Raw genomic sequence first — 27335 nt, 5'->3', positions numbered from 1 at the left:
TTTGAGAAGCGCTTTTCATAGCTCTTTGCTAGACCTGGACCTAATGCACCAAGCTAGCAGACAGCCGCGAGCCACAATTCATGAGATCGCGAGTCACATGTGGCTGCCGAGCTACAGGTTGGGGATCCCTGCCCTAAGCCAAATAGCCCGTCGCATGGCCACAATATTGCTGAACGACTGAGCAGCGCACGAAGCGGCGTCGTAAGAGGTAGATACCATGTACTTTCCCTGCATGAGAAATTCGGCACGTGAGGTCGGCCAATTCCTCTGGACGGGCTCCAGCAAGAATGCCCTGATGGAGTTGCTTAGCCCATGCAGCTATGGACTTTGATACCCAGGTGGTGGCAAAGGCAGGGCACCATGTAGAAGGAGTCACTTCGAAGGAAGACTTAGCAAAAGACTCTATGATCCTGTCATTGGAGTCATTGAGGGATGCTCCATTCGTGAGCGGGAGGACCGTGTTGGTGGATAATCTGAAAACTGGAGGGTCCACAGTTGGAGAAGCGGTCCAATTCACCGTGAGCTCTGGGGAGAAGGGATATAGGATGACGAGGCACTTCACTCTTTGGAAGCGTCTGGTCGGGTTATTTCGTTCTCTGGAAAGTGCCTCCTCAAATTTTCTAGGTGTGGCAAAGACCTTGACAGCTGGTCTCGACCGTCTAAACGAAACCGCCTGTTCTGCGGGTTCTGTAGCAGTTTCCGCTCCTCGAAACCGCCTGTTATTCGGGAGGAGAACCTAGAACGATGCTCCTGCCTGGATTTCTTACAGCCCATGTTGGTAGGCACAGTTGGTGAGTTCTGCGATCCACTAACAACAACGGAGGCAGGAAGGGACAACTGGTCAAGAGCGGACACCGGGATCTGCGAAACCTTGGTGAGGTCCGCCACAGATTGTGACAGAGGTAGCCCACAATGGGATAGGGGCACCACTATTTCCTGCAGTAGGGGACTCCTGGGTGGCAGGCACGGGGGGGCTGCTGCAGTCCTGACAGAAGGCCGAGGACTGTCCTGAGGGGAGCTTGCAATTACATGAAGAGCAGACAAAGTGGGCGAGAGCGCTCTCCTTTAGGATTAGGAATGATAAGCAGACCCACTAATGTCAGAAGGTTAGGGGACAGAAAGTTATATATGCTGAAGAGCGTGTCAGTCTGTAGAGCAGAGATACAAGAAGATGCTCGGTCCTGTCTGTTTCCAGGTTGTAGAGCAGGGCTCTCAAACTCGGCAGAGTAAATGGGCCGCACATTAAAAAAAAAAAAAAAAAAAAAATTTGAGCTGTTGGGCCACATTCCTTTTAAACTTAATACACCTCGTACATGCGCGGCTCCACACACCTCGTACACACGCGGCTCCGCTCCGTACACCTCGTACACACAGGGCTTTGCTCCATCCACCCTGTACACCCCCCTCCTGACCCCACGCATAAACTTACCTTCATCTAGTAACATGACAACCAGCACACAGACAGCAGCGTCCGTCCTGCACACACTGAGGCTCCTGATCATGTGACCCCTGACTCCCCCCCTCATGTGACCTCATCACAGGTCCTATGCAGTGTGTGCACACAGAACAGCCAATGCCATCACCGCTCCTGAATGCGTGCCTTCCCCCTGCTCAGGGAGTGAGACATGTGGTGCACCGTGGGCCGCAGATGCCTGCCTCAGGGGCAGCATGCGGCCCGCGTGTTTGGGACCCCTGCTGTAGAGGGAGTTCCAGGATAGTTGCAGGAGTAAATGCAGAACTTCCTGCAGAGAAAACCACCTTCCGGGTTCCGATGGTGGGAAATGGTGACCACAGGGAGGAAGAGGAGGGCCCACAGTGAAAAGTGCAGGGAGATTCCACACCACTGGAGGAAAGGGAGACATGTGCAGAAGAACTTTTACAATGAGGCCAGGAAAAGGGGGCGGAGCTGCTCCGTGAAGGGGTGGAGCTAACAGCGGAAGCCCCAAGAAGGGGTGGAGCTAATTGTGGTGGCTTTGAGAAGGGTTGGAACTAACAATGGGCACTAGGAGAAAGGGAGGAGCTATTAAGATGAGGGGGCACGTCTACAACCGGCGGGAAAAGCATTCGCCCGATGATGCAGGGAAGAGGGGCGGAGCTAGATAGACGTCCAAGCCTCTTAGATTAAGGGACATCCATCCCTCCTGAAACCGACAGGCTCTGGTGGGCGAGTGGGTAGGAGACAGGGGCTATGACCAGTTAGACATAACCTAAACCAGGATTCCCCAACTGGTCATGTTTTCAGGATTTCCTTAGTATTGCTCAGGTGATAATTGCTTCACCTGTGCAATACAAAGGAAATCCTGAAAACATGATCTGTTGGTGGGCCTTGAGGACTGTAGTTGGGGAACCCTGACCTAAATACTCTTCTGTGTTGGGGTCCTGACGACTAGACGTATGAGGATATGGGGTGGCAGTACAAGCTGTACTCAGTCTCTACGTGAGTACAGTTGTGACCGTTCACACCGTATCCCTCCAGAGGTAAAGAAGATCCATCTGAAAAAGAAGAAACGTTACTGGAAAAACAACAAAAACCGAGGTAGATATGGGTCTAGTGAAAAACCTGTGTCCACCTCCTACTAACCAGGGCTGTGGAGTCGGTAAGCCACAGTTGCGACTCCGACTCCTGGATTTTATCAGGCTCCGGCTCCGACTCCGGCTCCGACTCCTTCATAAATGGCCAATTCATAACAACAAATTTACTGTTGTAAAATATTAAACATCGTGCTTATTTAGTTTCTCACCATCATATAAGTAATCAGACCACTTAGAGCAAAAACTACATTTATTAGAATACAATTAGAATATAGCAAATAACTTTTATAAACTTTTCTAAACTGTAAGTAAATATGCAATAAACACTTTTATGCAGTTAATAAGAAATCTATAAATTTGTCCTCAGAAAAAGTATTGCCTCTGTCAGATCCTCCTTCATGGATGCCCTCAAATCTGATCTAATTATTTTGAGAGCAGAGAACAACCTCTCTACACTAACTTGTGTTGGTGGCAAAGCAGTAATCACTCGGGCAACATCTCTGACAATGTCAGGATACAAAGGAATCGCTTATTGCACTGTTATTTTTGATGAACGGTCAAATTTCTCAATTTCTTTTAGTGCACATGAAAAATTCTGCTGAAATGTACTGGCTGTGTTCCTTGATGGGGATGACTCTTCTTCTATGTGGGAACGCTTTGCACGGTCCTTGTGATCCAAATATTTTTCGAAATTAAATTCTTCATCAGTTGATGATGAGGGTGAAGATGTGGCAGGACGACCAAATTCTTCTTGTTCCTCCTGACTGTTCTGCAACCCTTTCATCCTTACTGCTATTTCAAACAGAGCTTCTTTTCCTTTACTTAGCTGTTGATCATCTAGAAGAATCCGATGCATTGGGTCTACATAAACAGCTGCCAAAAGAATGTTATTTTGTAATAGTAGCTCCTCTCTCCGTTTCATTGATGTAGCAATGCCACTTGCAATTAACCCTCCTCTTTGGGACAGGCGAAACATCAGGTTCTTCCACTCCTTTAAGAAAATACCTGGAGTTAAGTCCTCTGCTTGTAATTTTTTAGTCACTGTAAATGGGTGCTCTAGCAATTTTTCCAGCTCAGTCACCTGATTCCACTGACTTTCATTTAGCGTCAGTTGAGGGTTAGCCATGTCTACAAGAAAGGTTTTCAGTTCAACCAAGCGCTGAATCATTAAGTAAGTACTGCCCCATCGTGTGGCTTGATCAATAATTGCCCCTTTTCCAGCACGTCTCTTCAAAATTGAGTCAACTTTAGGGGTTCTGGCAACAGTAGCCAATTTTCTCACCTTGCCAATCAGTGCAGCAGCATGTCCTTCTTGCAGACTGTCTCTTATAGCCAGCTGTAGCGTATGCACAACACAGCGCATGTGATGAATGAAAGAACATATTGACACAGTTTCAACAAGATCATCTAAACTATCATGTTGCTGTTCATCTGAAGCAACTTCAGTTTGCTCCTCAGTTACAATACTGTGTTCCTCTATTTCAAACATTTCTGTGTCTGTGGACCCAGAATGTTCTTCTAGCTGCTGGTCACCATCATTACTCTCATTCATTAGCTTAATAGTACTTATCATATTTGAAGCATTGTCAGTTACGACAGAAAGAACTTGCTCTTTTTTAAGTTCATAGTCTTGCAGAACCTTTTCCACCAAGACCTGGAGAAACTCACTGGTGTGATGAGCTTTGGTGTCTTTTACTGCCAATGTCTTGGTAACTATTTCATTTTTGTCACAAACAAATCGGACATTGATGGCAAAATAGTTCACTCTGTGACGTGTGCAGGCATCCATTTTGAGAAACAGAAAGCGTCCCTTGAGAGTTTTTTTAAGTTCTTCCTTTTGTTTAAAAGCTTCTTCGATTACTAATTTTCTAATACTCTCTCTCTCCAGAGAAACACCAAGCTTGCGGGCCATTTCCCCATTCAGACACACAAAAGCTGGTCGTGAAAATAATGAAATAGGCACACTATCCTTTACAACAAGCTCTATGATCTGTTTTTTAAATGTATCTACTGTCATTGTCACAGTAACTTTGTCACTGACAAAATATCTTGCAACTGATGGCTGCAAAGTTCTCTGCTCCTTTGTTTGGCTGGAAGAGCTGGGCACTGGTTCATTGGTTTGGATGCAGTCTTTCTCATCCACTGCTTTCAGTACTTCTGGATGAAAGTGCTGTAAATGTCTCTTTAGATTAGAAGCTCTGGTAGGAGCATTTTTATTTTTGCCTGAATATGCACTCATCTTGGCTTCACAGCATTTGTTTTCGTCTGGATCATTTGTCATACACTGACAGACATAATGTTTTCTATCTTGAGTGATGGTGAAATGTTCAAATACAGCTGATTTAATGTGATGCTTCTTTGACATTCTCAGGTTTTTAATTCTGCATTCACAATCCAAATGACAATTGTTTTTCCTAAAAACAATTGTACAAAATTATTGCCAGGTCGTACAACTGATATAGTGGTCAGTAATACTGTTATTATTCCTCATGTACTCACAGTTAACTGATGCAAAGTTTGTTGAAAGGATAATACTTCTTACAGTCTTCCTCTTCTGAGTAGCAGGCAGCTGTGAGATGCTTGGAAGACGCACACCTAGTATGATCTAGTCTAGAGGAGGAGCTTTACTACTAAGAATTTGCAACACATTTTCACTTTCATACATTGTAAGTAGGGGGGTTGGGGCAGCATGAGGTTAACCAAGTATAAGATTAGATAAGGGCAGTGGAGAACAGTGACACACAAGAAGTAAGAAATGTCTCTATCTCCAGCAGAACTGCTTATCACTGTTGTTCATTGTTTGATAGAACATATATATTTGAGTAACATTTATAAAATTCATATGAAAGTTCAATTATGAAATATTAATACATTTTTTTTAAAGCTGGAGTCGGAGTCGGTACATTTCTACCGACTCCAACCAAAACTAACTCCGACTCAGACTCCACAGCCCTGCTACTAACACTAAGCCAAAACTGACTAACCTAGTGCCAGTCAGTGGGATGTACACTACAGAGGAGGAGCTAACTTTTTTATGTGCATAGTGTCAGCAGCATACACCCATGGTTTCCTGAGTCCCCCAATGAAGCGATAGAGAAAAGTAGTTTGAAAAGCCAGGGCATTAGGGAGGCCTATTTAGTCCTATGCAGCATACTACCCAAGACTTGACATTCCACTGGAGGAGGGCAGGAAGAAGCTGAATTGGACTAGTCAGGCCCCCCTCTACAGTGTCTGGTCAGCTTCTCAGACTGTTTTCCCTAAAATACTACAAGGTGTCAGAGTGAATAACAGCTGGCTGCAATGCAGTCAGACTCCAATTCATGCTGCCTCTTACGGATTTAGGGTTAACGTAAGAAGAAAGCGTTCCAAAGCTGGGAAGCTACCAGAAGAAAATGAACTTATTTCCTCCTGGAAGTGAATGGCTTTCAGTCATAGGAGCATTACAGGGAGTAATTACATTCACACTATACTGTGAGGTGGCTGTAAGCATGCACCAGAATTTTCATTGTCAGTTCCGCAGTTCATCTGTGCAGATCACATGGTCAAACTGTCGTGTTGTACTTACAGCTGTTTCTCACAGTATAGTGAACGGAGGAGATATGAGTGTTGATTTATCACTTCCTGTACCCACCACTATGACTGAAAGCCAGCAGATTCTGGGAGGAAATTTGTTTATTTACTCCCGGTAGCTGTACTTTCAGTAACGAAGCCAGGGCAGCTGGTTTATTGGTCTTCTAGTGATTATAATCTACCGATAAAATCACTTATCAAACTACAACATACTATAATTAGCAGCACAGTAACAGACCTCGCTGGAAGCATGGTGGTCTCTTTCTCTACATTATGATGCTCACACATTAGGTGGCAAAAACTATTCGACAGATTCCCTTTAATAAAGATCATATAAGACTGGCTTGCATTACAATTTAACAGCTGAAACATGCAATAATACCAACTTTTGAGCTTTTCCAGCTGCATTAGAGCCTTGTCTGTGTATTTCTGAGCCTTCTCAAGATATCCTGCTTGCATGGAGTGCATAACTGTCACCTAGTGAACAAACAAGAATAATACACTATCAATAAGCCCATCAATCTTTTGCCAGATACATAACACATCAATTTCACATGGTCTGAAAGGTATGGTTCTGACCAGTGGGACCCAACTCACTCCTCCAATGAAGGCGGACTGGTTGCTTCTTCAAAGTTAAAGTGCTGATAAAAGAATGTGCGGATTTGAACTCGGCGTAAAATAAGTTGCGGCAAGGGATTAGGACATTATAAAAGTAGAATTTAGCTTTGACAACCACTCAACTATCAGAAGACGAACTAATGAAGGTGGGTTAAATAAGGAAAAAGAATAATCTTTTTTGGCCTTACATTTGCTAATCTAGGATGCTCAGTATTTTGTATCATCATTTGTTAACCAAGGCATTTTGTAAAAATGTATACCCATTTCTAATATTTAGACCCAATTCTAGTTTAGCTTTCAAATACTGGACACATTGACCAAAATCCAACGGAGTGAACGAGACCTAAATAATTGAACATTGTAACTGATGCATGAGGGTTCGATCCGGAAACAGTACTGAAACCTACAGACGAGAGCAATAGTGATAGTAATGGTGGGTTCAGATGAGCATCTTTCATGGTCCATATATACGGACCACAATGCCCCGACTGATGAGTCTCCAAACCTAAACTAACAGCCTCACATGCGGACTGGGAAACTCACGGTCAGTCAATTCATTGCGGCTTGTATACGGCCCATGAAATATGCCCCTCAACCAGACCTTTTACCAATGACAGCAGTACAAACAGACATTTTACCATTTCAGCTTACCAGGTAAACCAGGACACACATGTGCTCTTTAGGTAGCCAGTGGAAGAGATCAGCAGAATTGCTGGGTAAAATTTCATCATCATGAAGAGTTGAAATTGTTTGGATGCATTGCTGCAGTTGCTTGAGACATGGCTTCACACTTTTCACCTGCAAGACAGCCACTCAATGTAATATACCGGTGACACAAGCCCAGTATCCATCAAGGTCTACAATTGTGACCGACTTTATAATGCCATGGGACAGTTACAGTTTTACACACATTACTACTACATAGCAATACTGGAATAAGTATTCAGAACCTCCTTGATAAGCATATACTACTTGGATACACTTCACACACAAAACTCTGAAAGTAACTTATAAAAAGAAACATTGGACATGTCAAATTGGGCATTTCAGAAGTTTTAATCCATGCGGTGCAGAGATCCCAACCAGTCTAATAGACTTTCTATATGCCTGTCTTATGCTAACCCACCACTCCAAGGAGGGCAGGACTTGGCTCTAAGCCTTGGATCCTTCCTATGAGTGACAGAGGAGGAGAACTTGAGCAAAGGCACAAATGCAGTTTAAAGCTTTAAAATAATCACATGACATTTATTGTTAAAAAAAACGCTAAATAATTCATGATGGTGGATAATGCTATTTAAGTAACCTGATTCCCCTTGTTTTCAGCAGTCTTAGAAATGAGTAAGTCTGAGCTTTTAATGTGGTGTGATTTTGCAGCACCCTACCACCCAGCAGAAGTTACATGAAAACGGCCTAGTGGGGTTAGTTCTTTCATTCATACCTGTCCTGCATCCAAATAATGTGTGACTTGTAGTACCAAGAAGAAAACCCGTAACGACTCTTTCTGGATTGGATTGCCCTGCCAATTCTCCACAATCTGTCCACACAAAGTCAGCAGGGGGTGGACTTCTTGTAGCTTCCGCTCCATCAGCAAAAGCTAAAGGTGGGAATTGAGAAAGGATAAGTCATTTGACAGGATTGGATTATTTGCCATGCCGTGTTGTATACGTTATAAGAAAAGGATTTTAGCATTCTAGTTGTATGGCACAATTACCAAACTTTTACAGATTTTGCTCATATTTTATTACCAATGCTGCACCGAGTAGTCAGTTTTTTATAAACCCATCAAATGGTTCCAGAGATCATGGCCTTTTTATTCAATGCCATGTTTTATGGTCATTACAAGGGGGCAACACTCAGAATTCTGGGAGATTGTAAGGGTCCTCTTAACAGATTAAAGGAAATCTGGGTAATCACAGACCTAAAAACACAACTGTTCACTTGGATAATTATTTAATCACAATAACATAACTTTTCAACCCATTGAAAACCATTAAACTTGAATGTAGCCATCACTTACTAAAGCTTACTATACACTTTGGCCACCAGCCGCACAGTAAGATCCTATGTGACCATGGAATAGTCTAGAAGAGTGACACTAGTATAACATTAAACTTGAGGACCAAATCATCGAGCCCGACCAACCTTGAAGTCCAGTGAAGTAATATTTGCCAAATTCATGAGTTTGCTGTCACTCTGACTGCAGACTTGCAAATCCTCACTCTGGGCGCTGTGAATATTCTCCAGTGCAGTGGTAATGTGACCATGGAGTATGTGATAAGCATACTCCTGGCCACATTCCAACTAGACTGTATCCAGCCTCACTCAACACACTTGCAATTGAGCACATTCATGCATCTAGTCAGATTGTGGCGGGGAGTATGCATATCACATATGCGCAGTCACCTGAACGCCACTCCTGGCACCACAGAATCCTCAGAGCGCAGAGCACACAATGTGAGGATTCACAAGTCTGCAGACACATTTTTATTTTAGTATGACAAATAATTATTTTGTATTCAGAGGATTTGCATTAAACTGACTAAACTCATCCAAGCTAGGAATGAGGATATAAGAAAATATCTGACTAAAACAAGCAAGCTTACCATTCCTTTACTTAGCAAGAATAAGGCTCTGCAAAGAAAGCAAAATATGGTTAGCATCCATAGGGAACTAAAACAAACGTTTATAGAAATCAAAATATTTTAAGAATTTCAAAGCACTCATAAGTTTATGTAGAGGGAAAAAAAATAAAAGTTATGGCTCTTGAAAGCCCGTTAAGGCAAAAAAATAAAAGCACAAAAATGCAAAATTCCTTTGTCCTTGAAGAGATAAACAGCCCCCATATTGTGCAGTTTAAAAACACAATTTTTGGGCTTCTACAGATGAAAACAGTAGCGGACAGTATATTAAAGTTTGGTTGTGCCACAGAATTCTTTGTGATGTATTCTACAGTCATCATCTCTTAAAATATTAGGAAGAAAGCTTCAATAAAACTGAGGGTACAAGATACCTATGCACAGTACTGATTCAATAAAAATAGTGCAGCGAGGCAGAGGAACGAGGACATCAGCGCCTCACAGCCACAAATCAATTCCTAGGCCTGCAGCATGGGCACACCTCTCTCTATGATTGAAAATCTGGACGCAACTCAGGAGGCAAATATTCAGCTGGCCTACAGCCATCAATACTCACTATCTAGTATTAGAAAAGAATGACGCTACAGATCTCACCTCTATATAGCACCCACATCCAGGATGATCAGGCCATTATGGGGTTAAATGTCAATAAGGCATCAAGCACGGTAAACTCAGACTAATACATAAGACCTCATCTGATCCAACATGAGTGCAGGACAGGAGTAAGTGGGGAGACAACTACTGTATGATATCTCAGCATCTTGGTGAACATGTCCAAATTGTCTGTAGGTGTCTACTAAGAGTGTGTCCTTTTGATTTATGCTGGACTGATATGCATAGGCATAACCCTCAATGTAGAAAACTATACATCCTATGGAGAAGGACACAGTATGTCTGGTGGCAGCTCTCAGAAAACAAAGGAACACTTGGACCAAATGAGCTCTCCTGTGTATGGGAGATGGCTCGGCAGACAACCATCTAGTGTGTAAGGCAGGCTTTTCATTACATCCAGTTTGCCACCCCTTAATCACCACTTATGATTCTTCGGATGTCTGTGCTGGTATGAGGGATGAGATACCTGCAATTCTGAATGTGAAAAAGCTGCTGTGTATTATAGTAGCAGAAAATGTCACTGACGCACTGCTGAGACAGACTGAGCATAATGCTGTGGATATACCATGGATTCTAGCCTTTACAGTGCAAAGGGTCAGATGTTTGGTATACATGGACATTTACAACACCAGATTTCACGGCACTTTATCTGCTATAGAAATTATGCCACAAAAAAAAGTCCCATGGGAACGTACCTTAACCCCTTACCTACAAGGGACGTCATATTCCGTCCATGTGACCCTGGACCTAATTACCATGGACGGAATATTACGTCCCAGCGATCAGCGGCACCCACGTGGTGAGCGCCGCTGATCGCGGCTGGGTGTCAGCAGCTGACACCCGGCACAATGTGTCAGGGGCGGTCACGGACCGCCCCCGACACGTTAAACCCTTGTACACCGCGATCAAACGCGATCGCGGTGTACCGGGGGTTAAAGGGAAGCATCAGCAGGGAGGGGGCTCCCTCCTTGCTTCCCTGAGCCCCCCACGGCAGCGCAATGTGCAGCGCTGCTGCGGGGGTCTCTTTCCCTACAGGCCCCCGGATCCAAGATGGCGACGGGGGCCTTCGGGGGCCTGTAGGGAGCCGACTTCCTCACTGCCTGCAAAGCGCAGGCATGAGGAAGTCTGCAGAACTGCCTGTGACAGATTGCTGATCTGTGATGTGACAGATCAGCGATCTGTCACAGGACAGTGATGTCCCACCTGGGACAAGGTAATAAAGTAGTAAAAAAAAAAAAAAAAAAGTTAAAAATAATTTTAAAAAAATCACTAATTAGTAAAAAAAAATAAAAAAAAATATTCCCCAATAAATCCATTTTTTCAAAATAAAAAAAAAACAAAACAATAAAAGTACACATATTTGGTATCGCCGCGTCCGTAGCGACCCGCCCTATAAAACTGTCCCATTAGTTAACCCCTTTAGCGAACCCCTTAAAAAATAAAAAACGAAGCAAAAAATAATGATTTATTATCATACCACCGAACAAAAAGTGCAATAATGCGCGATCAAAAAGACGCATATAAATATCCATGGTACCGCTGAAAACGTCATCTTGTCCCGCAAAAAAACGAGCCGCCATACAGCGTCATCCGTAAAAAAATAAAAAAGTTATAGCTCGCAGAATAAAGCGATACAAATATAATTATTTTTTATATAAAATTGTTTTCATTGCAAAAAACCGACAAAACATAAAAAAACGACCTAAATGAGGTAACACTGTAACCGTACTGATCCGAAGAATAAAACCGCTTTATCAATTTTATCGCACGCGGAACGGCGTAAACGCACCACCCAAAAGAAATTCATGAAACGCTGGTTTTTGTTCATTCTGCGTCCCAAAAATCGGAATAAAAAGCGATCAAAAAATTTCACGTGCCCGAAAATGGTACCAATGAAAACGTCAACTCGTCCCGCAAAAAATAAGACCTCACATGACTCGGTGGGTCAAAATACGGAAAAATTATAGCTCACAATATGTGGTGATGCAAAAACTATTTTTACAATAAAAAGCGTCTTTTAGCATCTGACAGCCGCCAAACATAAAAACCCGCCATAAATAGTAAATCAATCCCCCCGTTATCACCCCCTTAGTTAGGGAAAAATAATAAAACTAAAAGAAAATGTATTTATTTCCATTTTCCCATTAGGGCTAGGGTTAGGGCTAGGAGTGTGCTGGGGTTAGGACTAGGAGTGTGTTGGGGTTAGGGTTGGAGGTATAATTGGGGGGTTTCCACTGTTTGGGCACATCAGGTGCTCTCCAAAGGCAACATGGCGTCTGATCTCAATTCCAGCCAATTCTGCGTTGAAAAAGTCAAATGGTGCTCCTTCCCTTCCAAGCTCTGCCATGCGCCCAAACAGTGTTTTACCCCCACATATGGGGTATCAGCTTACTCAGGACAAATTACAAAACAACTTTTGGGGTCCAATTTCTCCTGTTACCCTTAGGAAAATAAAAAATTGGGGGCAAAAATATCATTTTTGCGGAAAAAAATGTTTTTTTTATTTTCACACCCAGGCGTTATAAACTTCTGTGAAGCACTTGGGGTTTCAAAGTGCTCACCACACATCTAGATAAGTTCCTTGGGGGGGTCTAGTTTCCAAAATGGGGTCACTTGTGGGGGGTTTCCACTGTTTAGGTACATCAGGGGCTCTCCAAAAGCAACATGACACCCGCAGACCATGCCATCAAAGTCTGCATTCCAAAACGTCACTACTTCCCTTCCGAGCCCCGACGTGTGCCCATACAGTAGTTTTCTCCCACATATGAGGTATCAGCGTACTCAGGACAAATTGGACAACAACTTTTGGGGTCCAATTTCTCCTGTTACCCTTGGGAAAATAAAAAAATTGGAGACTAATTGATCATGTTTGTGGAAAAAAATACGATTTTTTTATTTTCATGCCTGGGCATTATAAACTTCTGTGAAGCACTGGGGGGTTCAAAGTGCTCACCACACATCTAGATAAGTTCCTTGGGGGGTCTAGTTTCCAAAATGGTGTCATTTGTGGGGGGTTGCTACTGTTTTGGTACATCAGGGGCTTTCCAAACGCGACATGGTGTCCGATCTCAATTCCAGCCAAAAACGTCAAATGGTGCTGCTTCCCTTCCAAGCTCTGCCATGCGCCCAAATAGTGGTTTACCCCCACATGTGGGGTATCAGCGCACTCAGAATAAATTTCACAATATCTTTTAGGGTCCTGTTACTCTAGGAAAAATAAGAATTGAGGGTGAAAAGATAATTTTTGTGGAAAAAATATGATTTTTTAATTGTACGGCTGTATGTTATAAACTTCTGTGAAGCCCTTGGGGGTTCAAAGTTCTCACCACATATCTAGATAAGTTCCTTGGGGGGTCTAGTTTCCAAAATGGGGTCACTTGGGGGGGGTTTCCACTGTTTAGGTACATCAGGGGCTCTCCAAACGCGACATGGCGTCCGATCTGAATTCCAGCCAATTTTGCATTGAAAAAGTCAAACGGTGCTCCTTCCCTACTGAGGTCTGCCATGCGCCGAAACAGTGGTTCCCCCCCACATATCAGGTATCAGCGTACTCAGGACAAATTGCACAATAACTTTTGCAGTCCAATTTCTCCTGTTACCCATGGTAAAATAAAGAAAATTGAACCTGAATTATTTTTTTTGTGAAAAAAAAGTTAAATGTTCATTTTTTTTTAAATATTCAAAAAATTCCTGTGACGCACCTAAAGGGTTAATAAACTTCTTGAATGTGGTTTTAAGCACCTTAAGGGGTGCAGTTTTTAGAATGGTGTCTCTCTTTTGGGTATTTTCTTTCATATAGACCCCTCAAAGTGGCTTCAAATTTGATGTGGTCCCTAAAAATAAAATGGTGATGCAAAAATGAGAAATCGCTGGTCAATTTTTAACCCTTACAACTTCCTAACAAAAAAAAAAATGTTGGCTCCAAAATTGTGCTGATGTAAAGTAAACATGTGGGAAATGTTATTTATTAAGTTTTTTGTGTGCCGTATCGCTGTGATTTAAGGGCATAAAAATTCAAAGTTGGAAAATTGCGAAATTTTCAAAATTTTCGCCAAATTTCCGTTTTTTTCACAAATAAACGCAAGTTATTTGAATGAAATTTTACCACTAACATGAAGTACAATATGTCACGAGAAAACAATGTCAGAATCACCAGGATCCATGGAAGCGTTTCAGAGTTATGACCTCATAAAGGGACAGTGGTCAGAATTGTAAAAATTGGCCCGGGAGTTAACGTGCAAACCACCCTTGGTAGTGAAGGTGTTAAAGAATTAACCAAGCGAGTAAAATGCAAAGCCACATTTGAAGGTTTAGCTCTATGTGCCACAGCCATGACAGATGCCAGGCAATTACTAAAATAATGCCTTTGAAGTGAAAAATTTGGAAACAACAAAAGCCCAAAATCATGGTCTGGTCACCAACAATAACTGTAACCTATGTTAACCCCTTAACGACCAGGGGTATTTTTGGTTTTACATTTTCATTTTTCCCTCCCCTTCTTTCCAGAGCCATAACTTTTTTAATTTTCCGTTTATATGGCCATGTGAGGGCTTATTTTTTGCGGGACGAGTTGTACTTTTAAATGACATCATTGGTTTTACCATATCGTGTACTCGAAAACGGGAAAAAAATTCCAAGTGCGGTAAAATTGCAAAAAAAGTGCAATCCCACACTTGTTTTTTGCTTGGCTTTTTTGTTAGGTTCACTAGATGCTAAATCTGACCTACCATTATGATTCTCCAGGTCATTACGAGTTCATAGACACCAAACATGTCTATGTCCTCTTTTATCTAAGTGGTGAAAAAAAATTCCAAAGTTTGCTAAAAAAAAAAAATTTGTGCAATTTTCCGAGACCCGTAGCGTCTCCATTTTTCATGATCTGGGGTCGGGTGAGGGCTTATTTTTTCCGTGCCGGACTGACGTTTTTAATGACACTACTTTTGTGCAGATACGTTCTTTTGATCGCCCGTTATTGCATTTTAATACAATGTCTTGGTGACCAAAAAAAATGTAATTCTGGCGTTTTGAATTTTTTTCTCGCTACGCCGTTTAGCGATCGGGTTAATGCTTTTTTTTTTTTTTGATAGATCGGGCGATTCTGAACGCGGCGATACCTAATATGTGTATGTGGGATTTTTTTTTTACTGTTTTATTTTGATTGGGGCGAAAGGGGGGTGATTTGAACTTTTAGGTTATTTTTTAATTTTTTTTTATTTTTAAACATTTTTTTTTTTTTTTTTTACTTTTGGCATGCTTCAATAGCCTCCATAGGAGGCTAGAAACATGCGCAACCCGATTGGCTCTGCTACATATGGGCGATGAGCAGATCGCCCATATGTAGCAGATTTACTGCTGTGCTTTCAGCGCCGACCACTGGGTGGCGCTGAAAGCCTTATGCCTGGAACAACCATAGAGGTCTCATAGAGACCTCTGGTTGTCCAGGCAACGTGACGCCGACCCCCGATCACGTGACGGGGGTCGGCGATGACGTCATTTCCGGCCCGGCGGCCGGAAATTCTATTTAAATGCCCGCTGTCAGCGGCATTTAACTAGTTAATAGGCGCGGGCGGACGGCGATTCCGCTCGCACCTATTGCGGGCACATGTCAGCTGTTCATAACAGCTGACATGTCCCGGCTTTGATGCGGGGTCAGCGCCGGAGCCCTCATCAAAGCAGGGGAAATGTCTGATGACGGACTGTGTCCGTCATTGGACATTAAGGGGTTAAATCAATGTGTGTCCTGCCATAGTTTGTACACAGAGCAGTTTTGCATCTTCCATAGATATCAGTGGGGGTCCCCAACAGCTGGACTGAAATCCATTTGATCACCTATCTTTTGGGTAGGTGCTTCTTACAATAAAGGGAACCAATCACATCCCTAAACATGATTAACCTTCAGCTACTCTGGTTAGCTGCAAGTAAATAGTGTTATAATACTGTCTGGTCATCTTACTGAGAATGTGCCTACCAGGAGAAAATTAACTTTGTTCTTCAAGGGAGTTGCAGGATTTCAGTCACAGAGGTGTGACCGCAATGGCTACAACCACCCCTTGGTATATACAGTGAGCAGCGGTTGTAAGCACACCCCAGCGTTCGATTGCAGACATGTTGCAGAGTGTTTTGTCAAAGTGCGGGTGTCCACTTCTAGCTACTGCTCACCGTATACTAAGGGGTGACTGTAACCACTCTGTGTACACCTTTGACTGAAAGCCGGAAGCTCCCAGGAGGAAATACATGGATTTTTATGATAACTCACCGTAAAATCCTTTTCTCCGAGACGCTCATTGGGGGACACAGGTACTGTGGCGTGTATGCTACTGCCGCCTGGAGGCTGCCACTAAGTGAAAAAAAAGAGGTTAGCTCCTCCTCCGCCGTATACACCCTTGCCCCGATTGCAGGCGGAAACCAGTTTGGTGCAAAAGCAGTAGATCAACAAAAATCAGACAACATCAACCTTAATGAAGGTAACATGTCTAGAAAATAACCACGCCAATTTCGTACAGAAAGCATATTAAATAAACAGAAGCCAATTTGGCTAATAGGGTGGGTGCTGTGTCCCCCAATGAGCGTCTTGGAGAAAAGGATTTTACGGTGAGTTATCACAAAAATCCATGTTTCTCCTTCGTCTCATTGGGGTACACAGGTACTGTGGGACGTCCTAAAGCAGTTCCTGGGTGGGAAGTTGACTCACCGATCCAAGCTACATGCACCTCTTGTCTAAAGGTGCGCCACTGCTCTTTGGAGAATCCTTCTACCCAGGCTCGCATCCACCGAAGCCTGAGTATGGACATTGTAATGTTTAGTAAACGTGTGCAGGCTGGACCAGGTTGCTGCCCTGCAACACTGTTCCGCCGAAGCCTGGTGTTGAAGCGCCCAAGAGGCGCCCACTGCCCGAGTAGAGTGTGCTCTGATCCCTGCTGGAATCGGCACGCCTCTGACGCGGTAGGACTCCTGAATAACCAAACGAATCCATCTGGCTATGGTCGATTTTGAGGCAGCCAGTCCCTTCCTGCGACCCTCAGGGAGCATGAACAGCGTGTCTGACTGACGAAAGGGTGCCGTCCGTGACACGTACCTCCTGAGAGTTTTCACCAGGTCCAACGTATGAAGAGCCCTTTCCACACGGTGCACCAGTGCTGGACAGAAAGAGGGCAAGACGATATCCTCATTAATATGAAACGAGGAAATGACCTTTGGTAAAAAAAGAGGAGCTGGTCTAAGAACCACCTTGTCTTTGTAAAAGGTCAGGAACGGGGCTCGGCAAGATAATGCTGCCAGCTCCGAGACCCTCCTGATTGATGTTATGGCTACCAGAAACACCACCTTCCAGGAAAGGTATGACAAAGACATCCTGTAGTGGCTCAAATGGAGCTTCCTGCAGAATACTTAGGACCAGGTTAAGGTCCCACGCATCCATAGGCGCCTTATAGGGAGGTACCAGGTGGGAGACCCCCTAGATGAAAGTCTTAACCTGCAAGTTGGTAGCAATCCTGCGCTGAAAGAGGACAGATAAAGCCAATATCTGTCTTCTGAGAGAACTGGGAGCCAAGCCTGAGTCTAAGCCCGACTAGAGAAAAGCCAAGATAATAGGGATGGAGAATCTCAGTGGCGAACAACCTTTGCCCCGACACCATGCAAAGAAAACCTTCCAGTTGTGGTGGTAAACTCGTGCCGAGGTAGGCTTTCGGGCGCGAACCATCGTAGCAACCACCTTGCGCCCGAACCCCGCCTGCGTCAGAATCCAGGATTCAACGGCCAAGCCGTCAAACACATGGCTCCTGAGTTTGGGCGGCAGATCGGGCCTTGAGACAGTAGATCTGGGCGCTCTGGCAGTCGCCATGGCACGTCGACGAGCAGCTGCACTAGATCTGCGTACCACGCCCGACGAGGCCAGTCTGGGGCCAGAAAAATCACTGGCACCCCCTCTGCCTTGATTTTCTTGAGGACCCTCGGAAGTAGAGGCAGCGAGGGAAATATGTATGGGAGGCGAAACTGATTCCATGGGAGAACCAGGGCATCAATGGCGATTACCTGCGGGTCCCGGGACTGGCGACGAACATGGACACCTTGGCGTTCCCCCTGGATGCCATCAGATCCACATCCGGTGTTCCCCACCGTTGGCAAATCTGCTGAAAAACCTCTGGGTGAAGTGACCATTTTCCAGACGCAAGCCCCTGCCGGCTGATAAAGTCTGCCGTCCAGTTTTCTACCCCCGGGATGTGGACCGCCGATATCAGTGAGCGGTTCCTCTTGGCCCAGCGAAGCACGTGCCCTACTTCGCGCATGGATGCCCTGCTGCGGGTGCCCCCCTGGTGATTTACGTAAGCCACCGCCGTGGCGTTGTCCGACTGAATCCGGACGGGGCGGCCTGCTAGAAGGTGATGGAATCGATGCAGAGTCAGCCGGATTGCCCGTATCTCTAACAGGTTGATCGGGAGGCATGCCTCCTGCGGCGACCACCGTCCCTGGGTTGTGTGGTGGCGAAAAACCGCTCCCCAGCCGAGGAGGCTGGCGTCGGTTGTGACCAACAGCCACTGATCTGGGAGAAAGGGTTTCCCCTGAAGAAGAGATGAACTGATTGTCCACCACTCTAGTGACTGTCTGACCTGAGAGGACAACCGGCACCGATGATCGAGCGTGAATGGATTCTTGTCCCAGGCTGACAAGAGGGCGTGCTGCAGGGGACGAAGATTAAACTGGGCGAACAGGATCGCTTCCATCGCTGCCACCATTTTCCCCAGAATCCTCATGCCGAAACGGATGGTGTAAGGGACTGGTTGGCGCAGTACCCGCACCCCCTGCCGGAGGGCTAGGGCCTTGTCTCGAGGGAGAATTACCAACCCTCGGCAAGTGTTGAAGGTCATCCTTAAAAACTTAATTCTCTGAGCTGGAACAAGGGATGACTTATTTACATTGACCAACCACTCTAAGCGGGCAAGAGTATCTAGCATAATGCTGACACTATCTTCGCATGCCTGCCTTGAAGGGGCCTTGACCAAGAGGTCATCTAAGTAGGGGAATACTACTATGCCCCCGGAGTGCAGGATGGCCATGGGGACTTCCATGACCTTTGTGAACACTCTGGGGGCAGTGGCTAGCCCGAAGGGTAGCGCTGCAAACTGAAAATGTAGACCGTTGATGACGAAGCGTAGAAACCTTTGATGTGGAGAGAAAATGGGGATATGTAGATAGGCGTCCTGGATATCGATAGAGGCCAAGTACTCTCCCTGCCCCATTGCCGCTATGATTGAACGGAGAGATTCCATCCGGAAATGTCTGATCCTGATAAATCTGTTCAGGAACTTTAGATCCAAAACGGGCCTGACAGTCCCGTCCTTTTTGGGGACTGCAAACAGGTTGGAATAGAAGCCCTGCGCCTTCTCGTTCTCAGTTACTGGAATAATAACTCCGTTGTGACTGAGCGAATCGATGGCTTCTAGTAGAGCCATTGCCCGGGTATCCACTTTGGGAAGACAGGAAAGAAAAAAAAAAATAGTATTGGGGGGGGTACCTGAGAAATTCTATCTTGTACCCTGTGGACACCAGCTCTCTCACCCATGTGTCGTGTGCAAAACTGAGCCAGGCGTGGTGAAACCAGAGTAGGCGGCCGCCTAACCTGCTGGTGCCGCCTGACAAATGCCCGAGTCATTTGGCTGAAGATCTTTGGGACCTGGATCCTCTCGACCTAGACTGGTTTGCACGCATCCTCCCCAATGGGTTGGCTCTATATGAGACCCGTCGGTCCCTATTGTGATTGGGACGCCCTGATGCAGCGGAATTAGCCACTGTCGTCCACCCGGGGTTGCGAAAGGCCCGAAAACGCGCCTGCAACTGGTGACGAAACGGCGGTTTGGCCTTTTGCTGAGGAAGGAAGCCGCTACTGCCTCCTGTGGAGTCGGAGATGAGCTGATCTAACCTCTCTCCGAACAGACGGCCACACTGGTAAGGTAGCGCTGTCAAGGACTTTTTTGAGGCTGAATCAGCCCGCCATGTTCTTAACCATAGCGCTCTCCTAATGGAGATCGCATTTGCGGCTGCAAGTGCCATGCAGTTGACCGCATCTAAAGATGCATTAATCAAGTAGTCCCCCGCCATGGCTATCTGATTTGGGATTTCTGATACTTCCACTGGTAGGTCTAGGTCCTGCAAGGCTCTATTCAAAGTCTCTGACCAAGAAATCTCCCTCGTTGCTGCGAGCGAGGGAGAGAGCGCCGATCCTGATGCCTCAAACACTGAGCGAGCCAAGTGGAAGAACCACTAGGCACAGATAGTAGAGATTTTGTAGCCAAGCTCGACACAGGTGGATCCACCGTTAGGGATTCCATCCACTTCTTACGGAGATCCAGGGGAAAAGGGTACTTCGCCTCGAGTGCCCTTTGACCCGAGAACTGCCTGTCCGGCCGTTCTCTGTGTCTTTGCACTACGTCCTCAAATTCAGGCTGAGTGCAAAATACTCTATGGGGACGCTTGACACGCTTAAATGACACCCTATGGCCCGCAGCCAGAGTGGAATCATCCTCCATCCCCAGAGTCTGGTTGACGGTTCCTATGACACTGTCAACAGTTTCCTGACCACCTGGCGTATCTAGGTCAAGGGGTATATGCGAGTCGTAGTCCGAGCTTTGCTCGCTATCGACTGCTGGCGACAGGGAGCGGGAAGCAGAGCTCATGGATGCCGAGGCACCGAATGGACCGGGAGACATCGTGTGAGTTCACTTCCCATGCGCCTGCCTAGAGTGAGAGCGGCCCCTGCAGCCCGGAGGCTCCTGTGAGGTAGAGGACCCCTCTAAGACAGTAGAGACACTGTCCCTGCCCCTATCTGGGGCCCGAAGGGACTCGATTGCTCTCGTAAGTAACGCCATAGACTGTGACAGTGATAACGTCCTTTCCGGGGGACCTGTTACACTGGGCTCGGTTGCAGGGGAAGGTTCCAGAAAACGTTTGGACTCGCAGGCTTCGCATATCCGTTTGGTCTGCGCCCGCGGAAAAGCCGACTGACAGGAGATGCATGCAGCGTATAAGAACGTATGTGTCTTAGATTTTCCTGACATGTTGTACCTGTCAGGTTTCCGTGCTGACAAAAAGAAAAACCCTGGGGGAGGGCGCTCCTTGTTCCTGAAAGTGTGGTCTCTCCGTGGGGCTGGGGGGCAGCACTTACCCCAGTCCTGTGTCCCCCGTGTCCTCAGCGTGCGAGGCGTCGCTTTAATCTGCGCGCTAGTACTGCAGGCTGGCCCCCCAGAAGAAAAAAAAGGATCCTGGAGGCGGTCTTTTCCTTGCGGCCTAAATTTCCTCCGGCGTCCGCCCAGGCCACGGGGGGCGGGGCCACCGTGACACGATGCCGGGGACTTCCAGCCGCGGCCTAACGCCGGCTGAAGCAGCGGCATTGATTTATCCCTCCATCCACCCGAGGGGGGGGGGGGGTGTTTTGGCGGAACCGCCGGACCTCCAGAATCACGCCGGAACTGGATCCCCGGACGCTACAGGAGCCCTCCCTGGCCATCGCTCCTCAGGTAGAGGGGCCCTATTCCATAAGGACGGTGCAGGCACCCTAGCTCTATCTGACCCCTTGCAGGGGTGAGGAGAGGGACCGTCCGCCACCTTGCCCCCCGCAGTCCTTAGCATTGGTGTGGCAGCGGGGCCGCACGGACTACGCTTGTGCCTCTGTGCAGCCTAGGGCTTCAATACCCTGGGATGGACAGGACTAAGTCCGGCATCATGTCCAACGGTGTGGGAGAGGATACGTGGAGGAACACTCACAAGTGCTCGCCCGTTGTTGGTTTTTGGAGATCGGACCCCTTCCATAGGGTCCGTCGCCCGTATCTCACCTCCGTGGTCTGACAATATCCCACGTGGCGGGAGAGGATACGTGGAGGGACACTCGCATGTGCTTGCCCGTTGCTGGTTTGGGGAGATAGGACCCTTTCATAAGATCCGTCACCCCTATCTCATCTTCATTGTGAAAAAATGGAACATCCGGAAAAAAAACCCCCGATGCGGGAGAGGATACGTGGAGGGACACTCGCACGTGCTCGCTTGTTGTTGGTTTGGGGAGATCGGACCCTTTCAATAGGGTCCATCGCCCCTCTCTTATCTTCATGGGGAAATAAATAAATAAATCTGTCTTGAGACAGACCGACGTGTGCCTCCAACAGACACTAAGCAAAAAACTGGTTTCCGCCTGCAATCGGGGCGAGGGTGTATACAGCGGAGGAGGAGCTAACCTCTTTTTTTCACTTAGTGTCAGCCTCCAGTCGGCAGTAGCATACACCCCACAGTACCTGTGTCCCCCAGTGAGACGAAGGAGAAAAGTTCATTTTCTCTTGAGAGCCACGCTTTCAGTAAAGTGGCCGGACAGCACTGTAACGCTATTAACCTGCAGACAGGTACTGGTCAACATGAAGATCCGGGTACCAATGACAAATAGCCCACATAGGTTACAATATGAAGCCACATGTAGCACGTGATCTGTCTGCCATCTAGCTTTTTTTTAGCCTAATCACAGCTTTAAAATAGTTGCATCACATCAAGTTGCAATGACTCGGACAATTCACTGTCGCAAGGCTTGTTTAGCAGTCTCCTGCTGTATATGACCCATTTACATACGTGGTTATAACATGTAATGTAGACATGTTACCTGGTATACTCGGAGCCCACTACACGGGCATACTCTGCTCCAACTCCAAGTAGGTCACATGCCGACACTAGATCTTTTTCAAGCGTATGAAGTTGCTGAAAATTGTAATAACAGGATTTAATAGTGGGCTGCTTCACAGTATGACTGCATTCATGTTATCTATATGTTTCACTCACCGCGAGCTGAAAGAGCAGCCTGCAATGCCAGTATGGAGTTTGCTGAGAGATTTGGATGGCCTTACGTAGGAGAGGCTTTGCTGCATCCACAGAATTCTGCAACAGAACATGCAAAGTCAAAGATTTGGCATATTGCACTCCTACCTCCTACTAAACATTCTCATATGTGCACACGCCAAAATCGTCATTTGAAATTAAGTACCATAATACACATGGGAGAACACCTACCCCACCACAGGAGACACCATAAACATATTATAATACAAAAGCCCCTTTTTTGATGGAAGCCTCATACAATTCAATAACTGTACATAATGCAATATATCTAAAAAGGACCTGTCAACAGATAAAATGTGGCCATATTTTGTTCTTATTTTATTACCGCTGCTCTGCTGAGTAATCCGTTTCTTGTGTTTTTTCTTTAAACCATATGGTTCCGGCAATATGGGCCTTTATATTTACTACTAATTTTTATGGTCTTTAATATGGTGCCCAGAGAATCTTGTGAGCCAGGCACCATTGTAAAGACTATAAATATTAGGCCGGGATCACACATGGAAGAAACTTGGACGAGTCTCGCATCTTAATACGTTAGACTGCCGCCAGCACTCGGGAGCGGAGCATGCGGTTGCATGTATTTCTATGCAGCCGCACGCTCCGCTCCCAAGTGCCGGTGGCAGTGCCAGGTATTAACATGCGAGACTCATCCATGTTTCTCCCAAGTGTGATCCCAGCCTTTACGTTGAGTAAAATAACCCAATCTCTGGAACCTCAGGGGTGTAGAGGCATCAGATCAAAAGCTGGGAACATGTCCTCTATAGAGCCCATTCAGTCAAACACATTAAAGGTCACTGTGCGGTGCATACACAAAACTGAAAGCATACGGACAGCACACTGACCAATGTGTTAGGTCACTTTTTTATTCTTCTTTTACACAACCTGACAAATTGTCTGCACTGACATAAAAAAACGGCAGCGTAACACACAACCGTGAATTGTATTCCAAATCAGAGCCACCCACTATAAGTCAATGTGGGTGCAAAAACGGATCACATACAAGTTACCATCCATATGTCATACGTTTTTCACTGTATTTGCCCTTATTTCTTAAATTGTTCATGCAAATCTGGATTTCTAAGTACTGGTCCAGGAAAATGCATAAAATATTCAGAGATGTAGTGTGGGGGAAAAAAGGGGTCCCCAGGACAAAACTGGAAAAGCTGCAGGTATCTAAAAATCATCTAGTTCTGCCTCATATCTGGGGGTATGACTTAGCCTCCCAATTCCAGCATTTTAGGGGATGGGCACGGGAGTGGTCGACAGTACGCAAACATTTGAGGGGTGGTAACAAGTGTTCCAATTTGTTGGAATCCAATAAATTCAAGGATATTTTGAGATGTTAGCCCACTCTCTCTTTGGTACGTAAAATTTGGAGGAAAGGATGCTTCAGAAAATGCTCCTTCTGGAGGGAGATTTTGTTTAACAAAAAAGTTTAGAAGAGTTTTCGAAACCTTTTTTCCCTAAAGTGATTTTTGCAGCCTTTTGATTGGACAGTGCCCAATTTGGAGCGCTTTTCCTATCAGAAGGCTCTTCTTTAAAGAGATATACTCAAACCCACAAGATGATTTTAGACAACTAAGAGTGGAAGAAAAAAGCTCAAAAGACTGAACATATGAACAGCAAAGTTGCTTGACAACAAAAATTAATTAAGAGAGTCATTTTTTTTTTTTTGGAGAGGACCAGAATTAACAGACTCCTCGGTATAACTCCATGTGCACATCCCCTAAGTTAGGACACATAATATAGAATAATGTGTAAATCAGCTTTAGTGCAGTACTTGTAACTCACCTCCTGGCAATATAACTCAGACAGCAGGCTTGCAGCTTCAAACTTAACATCTTCGAACTGAGGAATCTGAAGACAGTGAGTTAAGCTTGAAAACATAAGAACAATTTTTGTGCCAAATCTCTGCCAATATTCCATGCATCGGACATTCATATCTAGAAATTCTCTTCAGAAACAGCTCCATTCAGATCTACAGAAGTCTGCCACGTGTGAACGTACCCTAAGACACCTACTACTAAGCAAGACAATATTGTTTAGTAACCTTATCCTGGTAGGACAACTGCACCACTTTCCTTTGTGGCCCTTTAACCAATCCTCATCTTTGGCTCTTAAGCTCACCTGATAATCGTCCAGTAAACAATTGTAAGTTCTTAAGGCCCCGTCACACATAGCGATCTCGCTAGCGAGATCGCTGCTGAGTCACAAGTTTTGTGACACAACAGTGATCTCACCAGCGAGATCGCTGTGTGTGACAGTGACCGCCCCCCCCTGCCAGTATCGCTGATCGCTCTTGGAAACCTCTGGACATTTCTTCCATCGCTGGTCTCCCGCTGGTCAGCACGCATCTCTGCGTTTGACAGCCGGGAGACAAGCGATCAGCTGGTAACTAACGTACACATCGGGTATCCAAGGGACGTGCATCCCTTAGAAACACGATGTGTACATTAGTTACCAGCGCACTGATGCAGGGTGCTGGTAACTAACGTACACATCGGGTATCTAAGTGACGCACGTCCCTTGGATCCCCGATGTGTACGTTAGTTACCAGCTCCCTGCATCAGCGCGCTGGTAACTAACGTACACAGCGACGCCGCGCGCTCGGCGTTGCTGTGCTGATCGCTGGTGAAGCTGTCTGTTTGACAGCTCACCAGCGATCATGTAGCGACTCACCAGCGATCCTGACACGTTGATATCGTTGTCGGGATCGCTGGTGAGTCGCTATGTGTGACTCCAGCTTTAGAGTACACCTGCACCTGGCGACTCTGGTAGTTTAACGACTGCTGATTGGCTTTCATGCAAACCGATCAGTAGTCGTGGTTAGACAGGCCGACCTCCCCTCCATGTGCACTAGGGAGCGGAGCGTGTGGCTCCAAGTATTTCTATGCCGCTGCACGCTCCGCTCCTGAGTGCCGGCGGCAGTGCCAGGTATTAAGATGCGAGACTCGGGCTGAGTTTCTCGCATTGTGATCCCGGCCTTATCTATACTATAGGAGGCAAAAAGTAGCCAAAGATGGTATTTTTTACCCCAAAAAATGGTGCATATATTCAAAACTTTAAGGTCTACTTTTTTGGGGGAGGGGGAAGAATTTGAACTTTTAATGGTACAAACTAACAGATTATTGGAATAATTTGATCTCCAACAGCTTACAGACAAGCAAGAATATACCTGGGGGCCATCATCAGAAGACTGAACATCTGTATCGCCACTACTGAAAAAGGATACTTGCTGTGAAATTAACCACTGAAAAACAATAAAAGAAAACTTGCATAAATTGCAGCTCATACATATAAGCCAACACCGCTTCATTACAACGCATCAGACACAAGGCAGGACAGCATATGAGATTGTTCCAAAGGCGGCCAGTAATACATAAATGAAGAATGGACCCCCATCACATAAAGGATCCGCCACCTTATTCTTTGTTCAGTGGACGTCTCGACATATCCTCAGATTGCCATGTACAGTTGTGGCCAAAAGTATTGACACCCCTGCAATTTTGTCAGATAATACTCAGTTTCTTCCTGAAAATGATTGCAAACACAAATTCTTTGGTATTATTATCTTCATTTAATTTGTCTTAAATGAAAAAACACAAAAGAGAATGAAGCAAAAAGCAAAACATTGATCATTTCACACAAAACTCCAAAAATGGGCCAGACAAAAGTATTGGCACCCTCAGCCTAATACTTGGTTGCACAACCTTTAGCCAAAATAACTGGGACCCACCGCTTCCGGTAACCATCAATGAGTTTCTTACAATGCTCTGCTGGAATTTTAGACCATTCTTCTTTGGCAAACTGCTCCAGGTCCCTGATATTTGAAGGGTGCCTTCTCCAAGCTGCCATTTTTAGATCTCTCCACAGGTGTTCTATGGGATTCAGGTCTGGGACTCATTGCTGGCCACCTTAGAAGTCTCCAGTGCTTTCTCTCAAACCATTTTCTAGTGCTTTTTGAAGTGTGTTTTGGGTCATTGGCCTGGAAGACCCATGATCTCTGAGGGAGACCCAGCTTTCTCACACTGGGCCCTACATTATGCTGCAAAATTTGTTGGTAGTCTTCAGACTTCATAATGCCATGCACACGGTCAAGCAGTCCAGTGCCAGAAGCAGCAAAGCAACCCCAAAACATCAGGGAAGCTCCGCCATGTTTGACTGTAGGGGACGTGTTTTTTTCTTTGAATGCCTCTTTTTTTCTCCTGTAAACTCTATGTTGATGCCTTTGCCCAAAAAGCTCTACTTTTGTCTCATCTGACCAGAGAACATTCTTCCAAAACGTTTTAGGCTATTTCAGGTAAGTTTTGGCAAATTCCAGCCTGGCTTTTTTTATGTCTCGGGGTAAGTGGGGTCTTCCTGGGTCTCCTACCATACAGTGCCTTTTCATTCAGATGCCGACGGATAGTATGGGTTGACACTGCTGTACCCTCGGACTGCATTGCAGCTTGAACTTGTTTGGATGTTAGTCGAGGTTCTTTATCCAACATCCGCACAATC

General features: G+C 45.6%; 1 protein-coding gene across 2 annotated transcripts in view; it reads right to left on the bottom strand.

Moving 5' to 3' along the window:
• MAU2 (MAU2 sister chromatid cohesion factor) overlaps positions 1-27335 on the bottom strand; it is a 96745-nt gene that overhangs the window by 32430 nt on the left and 36980 nt on the right. For both annotated transcript variants that reach the window (XM_073555136.1, XM_073555135.1), the window contains exons 2-9: positions 26068-26085; positions 24627-24692; positions 22779-22874; positions 22603-22697; positions 9324-9351; positions 8159-8314; positions 7372-7518; positions 6489-6579 (exon numbers count right to left, since the gene is read on the bottom strand). In XM_073555136.1, the coding sequence (XP_073411237.1) occupies positions 6489-6579; positions 7372-7518; positions 8159-8314; positions 9324-9351; positions 22603-22697; positions 22779-22874; positions 24627-24692; positions 26068-26085 (697 nt within the window). The remainder of the gene's footprint in view (positions 1-6488; positions 6580-7371; positions 7519-8158; positions 8315-9323; positions 9352-22602; positions 22698-22778; positions 22875-24626; positions 24693-26067; positions 26086-27335) is intronic.

Source organism: Dendrobates tinctorius, unplaced genomic scaffold (assembly GCF_039654945.1).
Source record: "Dendrobates tinctorius isolate UK_male_01 unplaced genomic scaffold, ASM3965494v1 ptg000219l, whole genome shotgun sequence".
NCBI lineage: Eukaryota > Metazoa > Chordata > Amphibia > Anura > Dendrobatidae > Dendrobates > Dendrobates tinctorius.
Note: the sequence above shows the minus strand (reverse complement) of the source record. Positions and strands in the feature narration are given on the sequence as shown.